Source organism: Vanacampus margaritifer, chromosome 5 (assembly GCF_051991255.1).
Source record: "Vanacampus margaritifer isolate UIUO_Vmar chromosome 5, RoL_Vmar_1.0, whole genome shotgun sequence".
NCBI lineage: Eukaryota > Metazoa > Chordata > Actinopteri > Syngnathiformes > Syngnathidae > Vanacampus > Vanacampus margaritifer.
In genome coordinates this window covers 23,167,362-23,177,986 of record NC_135436.1, presented here as the reverse complement: position 1 = coordinate 23,177,986, position 10,625 = coordinate 23,167,362, and the positions used below count along the sequence as shown (strand labels likewise).

At 42.5% G+C, this 10,625-nt stretch overlaps 1 protein-coding gene across 2 annotated transcripts in view; it reads right to left on the bottom strand.

Annotated features, from left to right (window-relative positions):
• Positions 1 to 869: 869 nt before the first annotated feature.
• The window catches only part of ift80 (intraflagellar transport 80 homolog (Chlamydomonas)), a 38,199-nt gene continuing 28,443 nt past the window's right edge, over positions 870 to 10,625 (bottom strand). For both annotated transcript variants that reach the window (XM_077566524.1, XM_077566525.1), the window contains 11 exons: positions 9,690 to 9,808; positions 8,266 to 8,340; positions 7,622 to 7,785; positions 7,470 to 7,534; positions 6,365 to 6,500; positions 6,131 to 6,278; positions 4,171 to 4,342; positions 2,265 to 2,354; positions 1,942 to 2,114; positions 1,667 to 1,790; positions 870 to 1,471 (listed from right to left, as the gene is read on the bottom strand). In XM_077566524.1, coding sequence (XP_077422650.1) covers positions 1,361 to 1,471; positions 1,667 to 1,790; positions 1,942 to 2,114; positions 2,265 to 2,354; positions 4,171 to 4,342; positions 6,131 to 6,278; positions 6,365 to 6,500; positions 7,470 to 7,534; positions 7,622 to 7,785; positions 8,266 to 8,340; positions 9,690 to 9,808 — 1,377 coding nt within the window. In that variant the 3' untranslated portion in view covers positions 870 to 1,360. The remainder of the gene's footprint in view (positions 1,472 to 1,666; positions 1,791 to 1,941; positions 2,115 to 2,264; positions 2,355 to 4,170; positions 4,343 to 6,130; positions 6,279 to 6,364; positions 6,501 to 7,469; positions 7,535 to 7,621; positions 7,786 to 8,265; positions 8,341 to 9,689; positions 9,809 to 10,625) is intronic.

Below are 10,625 nucleotides of genomic sequence, written 5' to 3'. Positions count from 1 at the left end.
GAGATATTCATCAACAATTAGAGGGAATTCCCACGCTATTTCATGCCTTGCTGAAATGAGTCAGCTTTGCAAGATGTTAGGGTGTTGCGACTCTGCGAGCAAGCTTCTACATGTGGTGGGGAAAAATAGGAAGTGCCTATAAAGAAAAGAAAAAAAAAACCTTTACACTTAATAATTGTGTCTATCTGTGTGCGTCAAGTACGCGTGAGTTTTCAGAAGCTAACATTGCTAGATTGTGTTAATCTGTACATCAAACAATGCAGATCTGCTTACCTTTTGGCTTTGGCTAAGTAGCACCTAACTGTCCTAAGTAACAGTATTGTCTTCATGGAATTGCTGTGTATTATTATTATTATTATTAATTAGTTTTAATTAGCTTTTGTAGCAGGTTTGTTAAGTTTGTATTTCGTCAAAAATGCTTAATTTTAGTTGCATTTTATTAGATTTAGTATTAGTTCTTTAAATATGTGGAGTATTTGTTGAGTGTGAGATTACCCCCCCCCCCAAAAAAAAGGTCAGTTAAGTATTGTGTAATAAAGCAAAACTTCAATTCTGAAACGACTTCTGTGCGGATGTACAGAAATTCTAAAATAAATGCATTTAAAATGATCCCCGAAAGCTTATGTCTAATATTAATTGACAAAGATGAAAATGAAGGACGTAATGGCTACAATTATATTTTGTTTTACTAATTAATGTAAGATGTGGTGTCAGTTAGTTTTCATTTGAAAAACAACAACACTTTTGTTATTTTATTTCATTAAATCCCCCATTTTGGGCGAATTCCAGGGCTCGTACTTTGATGAAGTCCGCTGAAGTTCATGACAATCATTTGAGTATGCGCTGTGGAAAAAGGAGTGCTTGGACACTTTCATCTTAATTATATTTACTGATATAAAACAAAATATAGGAATGACATGGACGAACACAGGAACAACTTAGAAAGAAGTGATATGTTTTGTAAACTGATTCATTTTTTTTTAATTTTACGAGTTTTAGTGTGTTTGTTGACTATTAAAACTGTCAAAAATATCTCTCATGTTCTATAAACACATCACAAGCATTACTGACTTGCAGACTACAAAGACGGTTAAGATCAGCGATGAGACTGAAATATCGGATAGGATAACGAGAGGAAGGCCACGACGGTATTTTTGCTGCGGGAATGTTCCCATCTGGCTGGAGCTGCATGAGGAAGAAAATGAATTCAAGGCAAGCTTAAGACCGGACAATAAACGTTCATGTCCGGTCTCAGACCAATCATTCCAGAATACCTCGAGAGAGAGTTTTTTTTTTTTTTTTCTTGTGCTAGGTATCATTCAGAAACAATCGGGTTCTTCCTCTTCGGCTCCCCGTGACATTAACGCCGCTGGGCCAAGTTGCTCCTGACGGACGCGTTGGCAGCTTTCTCTCTTTCTTTGGACAACTCCATCTCAATCTTGGCTTGGATTTTTTCCCAATCCACCTCAACCTGAGACAACGACAGACAGAAACCGTCAAAGAAAAGCTCATTTCCTGAGCTTTATTGCCGCTATGGAACGGATTAAGAGTTTGCATCAGATTGGACGTGTAAACCGTGAGTGAACTAAATTGTTAAACGGCACGTGATTGCCGCCCCGATCAATTAACGTGAGGCAGCAAATACAGAGCGGCTGTCTGAGCTTACCCCCTTAGCGTATTGCAGGAACCTCTTATTGGTCTCCGTCCTGCTAAAGGTCTGCAGGAACTTCTCCCGATAGGCCAGCACGGTGTCTACGTGGGTCTTGTGTTTGACTGCCAGCTCAAGAGCCCTAAAAAACGCACCAACAACAATATCGTGGATCGAAGAAAAAAAAAGAAGAAAAAAAAATATCTTGGACCGAGCGAGCACACGCACATAAAACAACGCATGTGGACGCTCACACACACACACGTTCACACTGATACAAAATGGTTGCCGACCTGTCCCAGTTGAAGAGATCAATGTTGACTTGTATGGCCTGGTAGACGAGTCCGGCTTGCAACAGGGTGGCCTCGGCCTCCTGGACCTGCCCGCTGAACAGCAGCAGGTGAGCCAAAGACGACTCCTTGGACGGCTGCTGCTTGATGAAGTTGATGTAATGCACTCGCGGTAACTGGCGAGCGGATGAGGAAGAGGATGGGACATGATTGATGTGCGTCGGGAAACGAGCGGATGGATGAGCCTCTCCCTGGCGCAAGCTCGGTCACTCCAGACGCGCTCAAAAATGGCTACGCCGAACGGATCCATTAACGGGAGCTCTTACCTCTCTAATGGCGGCGTAGGCCATCTCCGCTGTGGTCAGCTCTCGGTTGGCTATCGCCATGGCAGCAAGACACGCCCATAAAGACTGTTCCTGCGCAGATGAGGAAGCGCAAATGAGAGCGCGTTGCCAGCTTTGCCACGATGCACTTCGGAACTCTCATCTAGCCCGGTAAACGTGCTCCAATATTTACAACAAAGAAGAGAAACAGGATAAAGAGGAGGAAAGGCCGCATGTGTTCTTTCCAGATAAGGTCTGTTTTGTGTCTTCCTATTCCATTATAAAGTGACGAATGACGATAAGACGTCAACCAATCAGCAGACTGTGGGGCGTCTCACTACACTGCACACTTGAGGTACTGAAAGCACTGTGACCCGATGGAGGGTGGTGCAATTTAAATGTTTTTATTTTGGTGTACTTCACAACATTTCACAACAAAAATGCTAAAAATATCACATATCTAATTCATCTGAACCGTAACTGCCTTAAACGTCAAAATTTGATCTATCCATAATATCTATGCTAATTTCCGTTAGCCTTCTATGTTGTTTCGCATTATACGTTACCATTAATCTAGCAAATTTAGGTGAGGCAAAATGAAAGGGGTGGGAATCTTTGAATGTCTCACGATTCGATTCGATTCCGATTTTCGATTGGGAACGATTTTTTGATTCAAAATGATTTGATTGACTTTTGCTTCAATTTATAAATGTTCAAGGAGTCGAAATGATTTACTCCAGTCTGATTTGCTAATGCTAATTAGTGCTCTACTCGCGGCACTTTAAGCACTCAAAAGAACTGCTCCACGCTGCAAAAAAAACTTTTATTGGAATAACTTGATCGTGACTTTTTCCTTCTACTCTCTACAGTGTATCAGACCGCGTGGAACCACACTGCCCCTAAGTGGCCAAATTGGGTACAACATGAACAGCGCTCCCAATAAAGGCACACAGAAACAAACAAAGGGAAGACAGCATGAAATAATTTAAATAAAATCGATTTTGGGACATTTAAAATCGATTCTGAATCGATTCTGCTCTTCTTCCGTAAGGTATCACCGCCATCATGCAGGAAGCCGGTGAAACGCACGTCAAACAGACAGACATTTTCTTCACGCAACACTTATGAACGTAAACAAATGTGTCACCACTTTTAGTCTGTACAGACGTTCCTCATTGAAAATGCTGCCCATCAGCTGGCCAAAGTCACCGCTGTGTATTCCTCCCTTTAATCACCGTCTATTACCACAACAAACGGCTCTAATGAGAAACCACTGGCGGGAAAACAACACTTGTCATCGCCAGCACGAAGTCACACAAATCAAACCAATGGCAGATGAGATTGTATGCGGCTTTGGTGCGAGTGCGTGCCGGCTCGTGAGCCTCCTAACACGCTTTTATTTACATCAACCTGAGTTGAACTCTTTGCGACAAATGTGATTCTGGGAAAAACCGCTGTGCCACGAAACTCTTACCAGAAGTACAGCTGTGGAGAAGGCTTTTAAAATCTCTCTTTAGCCCCTTTGCCTCTTCCTTGCTCTCGCTACTAGACCGACACACTTGTGGTTATCGTGTCATTGCTCAAGCGAAACAAAAAAACGAAACAAAAAACATCTACGGCCTGTGAAGTCAATATGCAAATACATGGCTATGTTTGCAATTACGAGTGAGCTCTAGTGGGGCCAAATGCAGCAAATGGTGTCACCAGGCTAATTGAAGGCTAATTAAAGCCTGCTGGTCTGGGCAATAAATCTGTCTGCTACCTTTTCATTTTTCGACTGGCTCAAAGGCAAATGCCCGCTCGAGTGCGACACACGCCACAGGACGCCCAACTGCGCCCGAGCCACACCGTGCAGACACGTGGCGTCAAGAGAAATGCCGGCTCGGCGAAAAACGTCGGACCATCTTACCTTGGCAAAGCGGCAGAGGCGAAGCGCGTCCTCCCAGCGCGCCGAGCTGCTGTATTCGTGCAGGAGCACGGCGTATGGAGGCACGCTGGTGTAAAGCAAGGAACCGTCTCTTTGGCGCAACCGCACCTTGGTGTCGACGTAGCTCAGAATGTGGGGTGCGTGGCTGAACTCGCTTGGAAGTGAAGAGGAGAAATGTCAACAACAAAACTGGAATTGTCTGCTCCGGCCAAAGAGTTTCAAAAAGGGACTCATTTATTAAGATCACAAATAACATAAACTTAATTTCATGTTCATTTCAATGCAAGCAGCACATCGAGCGATGCTGTCGACCAGACAGAACAGAATTCGGTAACTAGTAGGGGTGGGAATCTTTGAATCTCTCACGATTCGATTGCGATTTTGGGGTCTGCGATCCGATTCAGAAACGATTTTTGATTCAAAATGATTTGATTGACAATGAGTTTTGCTTCACGCTATAGATGTGCAAGGAATTGTAATGATCTACTCCAGTCTGACTCGCTAATGCTACGCTAATGCTATGCGCGCTTATCACTCAAAAGAACGGCGCCACACTGCAAAAAAACTACTTTTATTGGAATAACTTGATCGGGACTTTTTTCTTCTACCCGCTAATGTGGCTACAACTTAACAGTGTATTAGACCGCGTGGAACCACACTGCCCCTAAGTGGCCAAATCGGGTACAACATGAACAGCGCTCCCAATAAAGGCACACACAGACAAAGGCAAGACAGAATAAAATAATTTCAATAAAATCGATTTTGGGACATTTAAAATCGATTCTGAATTGTACTAAATGAGAATCGCGATTCTTATGAGAATCGCTTTTTTGGCACACCCCTAGTAACTAGTATTCCCGAGTGGCCAGTCCTGGTTAAGTAACGCCGGCGTCGCGCCGGCCGCGGTGGGATCCCGGCCCCGCGGGGCGCGATAACCCCGCCGGGCGCACCACCGGCCCGTCTCGGCCGCCGCGTCGGCGAGGTGGAGTCTGAGCGCGCGCGATACCATTGCATGATGTAGCAAAACTAAGTAACTGTAAAAAAAAATAATAAAAATAATTAAGTTAGGTGTAAGCAAACCATTTAAGTTCTGGAAAACTAACTTAACTCTTTGACTGCCAAAAACGTTAAATAACGTTTAGTAAAATCCTATGGAGGAGTGCCAAAGACGTTAAAAGACGTTTGTTTCAAAACAGAGGTGAAAATAACAATTTTCTATTGTTGATTACTGAAGAACGGAATAAGGTAGAAACAAACTTTTTTTTCTGATGAAAGATGATGAGAGTTCAATCTTTCATTTGGTAGTATGTGTTTCCATAGTCCAAACACATAATTTTCTATGGACCTTGAAAGATCAGTCAAAATGCTTAAAATCGGCCGGCACTGGGGACAACCCGTTTCTGAAAACGTCTGGCAGTCAAAGAGTTAAGAGCTGATCAACTCAAAAAAAATTGAGGCAACAACAACTCCCCAAAAAATTGAGGCAACCGATTACATCACTTTTTTTTTTTTTTTAAAGTTCTGCTAACTTATTCGGGTTAACAGTGAACTTTATAACTTTATTTATAGTGCTATCTCTGAAAACAATATGGAAATAAAATTAATTATATATTACGATTTGTGCACATACATTTTTTTCCTCTTTTCATATTACAGATCTGTTCTAAAAAAATAAACCATTAACTTAATTTAAAATTATTTGTAACATCAATTCTACCCACAAATGAGCTCTCTATTCACATCTGAAATCGTTTTCTATGGCCATTTATTATCTAGCCCCACCCTTTCTTCAGATGGAATAACCCCCCCAAAAAATTAAGATTTAAACTCCTTGCTAAAAATGTCATTGTTGGTAAAACTAGTACCATAACAACCTATTATATTTTCCACTCACCATAAAAAATAACAAGAAGAAGAAGCTAAGCACCATTTTGAGTCTTACCTGCCATCCTTTGTGTAAAGTGTTTTGGGAAGCAGCTCCTTGTCAATGAAGACCGCACTGGGGTAGTACCACACTGTGAACTGGTTGTCTTGTACACCACACAGGATGTTTGCTGCGTTGTTCCAGGCCATGCTGTGAATCATGCTACCTACAAACACACACATCACGACCTCGTTAGTAGACACACACACACAAAAAAAAGACAAGTTCCGGCAAACTATGTGACATTCGTACCAATTTTGCAGATTTTGGGCTCACGCCCAAGGTAGCGCACCGACGTGAGGTAAAGGTCGCGGTTCTTGTCGATCAAAGCAATCTTCCTTTCGGTGGACGGACCGCATTGATTCAGAGCTATCTCCACCACCTCCAGCTGCACACGGAGAGAAAACACACACTTGCGGGGAAAGAAGGGAGTGACAGAAGCGAGACGGTTGTTTGCACTGTGACCCGACAAGTCTTGCTGCAGAGCGCCGCGCCGGTGTATGAGGAAGCCGCACGCACGCGGGGATCCAAAAGGTGTGTGCGTGAAGCTCTTTCGGAGCCAATGTGCGCGCACGCAATTGTTTGAGGTCCTCGCCAGCTGGCTTCAGCTCAGTATGCTAGAAAACAGCGCCATGCTGACTGACAGCAACTACTGCTACCTCTGATTCCATTGTGCTTTACTCATTTTTTTCATAAAAACAACATTAAACACAACTCTGAAAGTTTTTTCGAAACAATTCTTGGACTGGATTTCTCAAGTGGATTACTTCATCTCAAATGCAATTGCTGTCCCCCGTAAACTGCTGTAGTAAACATTTTTGGATTCACAATGCAAGCATGGAGGAGTTGTAAAATCTAAAATTGACAAACCGTATAGGCACGATCCGCGAGCTATTTTTGTTGTGCCACTCCCGCCGGGAAAATATGCTAGTTCACGGTCGGCTGGGATATGCATGGCTTGCATTGGCAAGCAAAATAGAAGATGGATGGATGGATGGCGAGTGTGATGAAAAATTCCCACGCCTCAGGCAAAGCAGTCTGGGTTATAAAATTACATCAGGTTATACAGTAGTAAAGATGAATAGAGTAAGGTTTGAATGCATTTCTCAGTGAACAAGAAAAAAATTCAGAATTGTGATTATTTGACTCACCCGTGGTTGAATCTTTGTAAATTAGATTTTTTTTTTTTTTTTACTAAAAACTTTATAAAACTAAATTTGTGAGCAGTCAAATCGGTTCAAGTGTACTTTTATATTGATCACCAGGAGTTACTTTTCGTTCCGTTTTTATGCTCCGTTTCCATTCCCAAAAACAATCTCAAGAGCGAGAAGTCCCTCCCACCGATGGATTTGCTTACCTTGTGAGTCAACGACTTCCCGTCACCGAGAGGTTTGCCGGTTAAGGCGTCAAAGAGAAGGATGACTGGTAAGGATAAAAAATAAATAAATAAAAAAATGACGGCAATGAGCATTCAGTGTTTATAAACATATGAGACGGCGAACCTCTCACCTTTTTCATCGCTCTTGTCGCGGATGGCGATGGTGTCGTTGCTGAGTGAGACGCACTGAGCATTTAGCATGTCGGCCCTCATGCCAGGAAATTTAGGGGAGGAGATGAGTCGGCCCTCGTAGGAGAATACATACAACCCTGCTCCGTCCACCAGAAGAGCATGTCTGAGTGGCAGCGACGGAGTCGGGAGGGGTGGGGGTGGGGGGGCAAGAGGATACAGTGAGTAGACTTTTATATGAATGTGGCGCGGCTGCTGTTCACCTAATAAACCAGATGGTCGTTAGGTAGAGGGTTTTTAATGCACATTTAAAAACAGCAGCGACTTACTCAGCGTGACGCTGGAGGCTCGCCTGTGATTATAGAATGACAAGTAATCCATTTAGCGGTCTGATGAGTGTCAGGGACACTGCGCTGGAGTGCTGCACAAGAGCTACTCCATTTTAATCAGATTTTCCAGAGCGGTTACACTATCGGACTTATTATATGACATACTTGAGCTAAGCTATAGAACAGCTCCCGTGTGGATGTGCCCGTAAGTGTGTGCGTGGTCGTAATGAAGCCTTAAGAGAGGCTGCGAGGCGATCCTATGATGGAGACTCGCTCTCCTGTTCCACGGCTTGCCCGGGATTAAGCATGCGGCTCACCTCTCCGCTTGCAGAATCAGGCTGACTGTTCCCTCCTTCAGGTCAAATATGAGGGGAGTGTTCCAGTTCCGTGTGCTGGCACAAACAAAACACACAAATATGCGCTCCTATCATTCTTTGCAAAAACAAGACGTTCGAGTGAAAAACAAGCCTCAGACAACAAGGCCAAGAATAGAAACAGCTAAACACAATATGCTAATATATGTAGCAGTTTCAATTAGGCTACAACAGGGTCCTCAATCCCCTGCCCGTCAATTAAATGAATTATTTATTTATTTTGCCAGTCTAACAGTTGGAGTGGAGCACATATGTGCGTTATCAACCTATTTGTATATGTTTATATGTGATTCTTTCAAAAGATGTCTTTCTGTGAAACCAGTCTATGGTGTAAAAAAAATGAAAAATAGCAACGATGTCATCGACTACAGCTGATCGGGCCTGAGCTGGCCCGTGGATAGTGAAAATTAGGATATACTGTAATATAAACCAAAAAAAAACAAAAAAAATCCTAGAAAATAAATAAATATAACCTTAAAATATTAAGAAAAAAAGAGAGAGAACAGATGGGGGGGGTGATTTTTTTGGGGGGGGGGCTTGACTGTAATCAAAACAATTTTTATAACTTCATTAATGGCACCGCAATGCATTCTGTGAACAATATACAGGTATATGCAAAATAGGTAGATATAACATGCCCGGAATTCATACGGGCAAAGTACACTAGATCACACAGAGCTTTTTTTGTGTACAGTTCATTTACCTGAATAACAATAATTAAAAAAAAAAAAAAAAGTATATTGCTCATGTGTTTTTGTAAAGGCAATTTTTTAGACTAGACCTGAATGTTTGACTCTTAGACAGAACCAGTGTACTAAATCTTGTGGCTCCGAAGTGTACCTTTACTGCAACTGCAATAATATGAATCTTTGTTTGTCATTGCATCGCCTCTAAATATACATACAGTATAAATATACTGAATATACACAAGTATATTTAGCATGTTCTAAAAAAGCATGTGCAGACCATCAATAGCTTTTGCAGTCATTAGAATGAGATTAACTATACAAAAACGATCCATCCATTTATTAGCCATTATTTGAATGAATTATTAATTTTTCCAGGTAAGTGAATACAAACTAATATTGGAAAAGCATCACAAATATGATACCATCGCTTGAATGCTTTTATGCACTTTTCCCAACAATGTGCTTTTACTTCCTTTTCAAGCGAGACAGCTTTGAGGATGAGGAGCAGCGTTTTGGTTTGGCAGCGCATCACGTCTGAACTGATGTCCATATAAGGAGGGCTTATGTTAACTCTCAAAGTGAAGTAACATTATATTCCAGCTCCTTACAGAGGAAATGGGTGAGAAATCGTAGCTGTGGGAATAGAGGATGCGCCGACTGTGTGAGTGAAGTGCTCACTTGTAGATGTAGCACTGAAGGGACGTGGCGACCACGAGGTGCCCAAAAGCCAGCGAGGCTTTGATGACTCGATCTCTGAACTCTAACACGTCCACCGCATCGTTCATCACATTCCTCACCTGTGGAAAAAAAATATATATAGAATGGCACATGAAAGATTGGCGCGGTGCACATAAAATGTTTTATTTATATACACAGGAAGCAGCGTATCACATATCCAAGCATACGTAGGGTAAGTGTGGTCAGAGAAAGACATTTTTACCTGCTTGGAATGTGTGTACGCACGTACTGATGTGCTGCCGTAGATAAATACTTCCCTAGCAGCGCCCTCTGTGAATGAATGAAAGGGCCTTTTCCAGCGCCAGGTGAAAGGTGGGGTTATTTTTACAGCTTTACAAATCTTCCTCTTCTGCCGCCTCCAGCAAGCCAAATTTACAAGCAATACGGCCGAGAATTAAAACAACAACAACACTCGACCGCAAGGTGGTAAATTTAGCTGGCTGATTCACAAACCACTGGCAGATGTGCACGTTTTAAGGCAGCCCGTGAGGAGGAAAGGCGGAGGAGGGAGACAGAAAAAAAGTGCCTGCCAGGCTGAAAATAAGTGGCCGATGACCCGCGTTTGTTTGGTTTACACAAACTGCACTCAGTAAAGATGCCTGTTCCTGTTTTTTTCTAGGTGTGTATCCCTTTCTAAAGACATTTGGGCGTGTTAAATGCATGTAAATGCTACTTTGTGGTCAGCTTGACTTTAAACAGTACAAAATAGTAGAGCAAAGGGAGGCAGCGAGACAGAGTAGCCATTGTCATTGCAAGGTTGCCTGGTAAACGGGCAGGGTCCAAATATAATATATGGCTACAAGTTGCCAGTCTTTTTTCTTTGTTTTTGTATACGTATGCAAGTGAAGCACGTCTGCCCAATATAAGCACATTGTG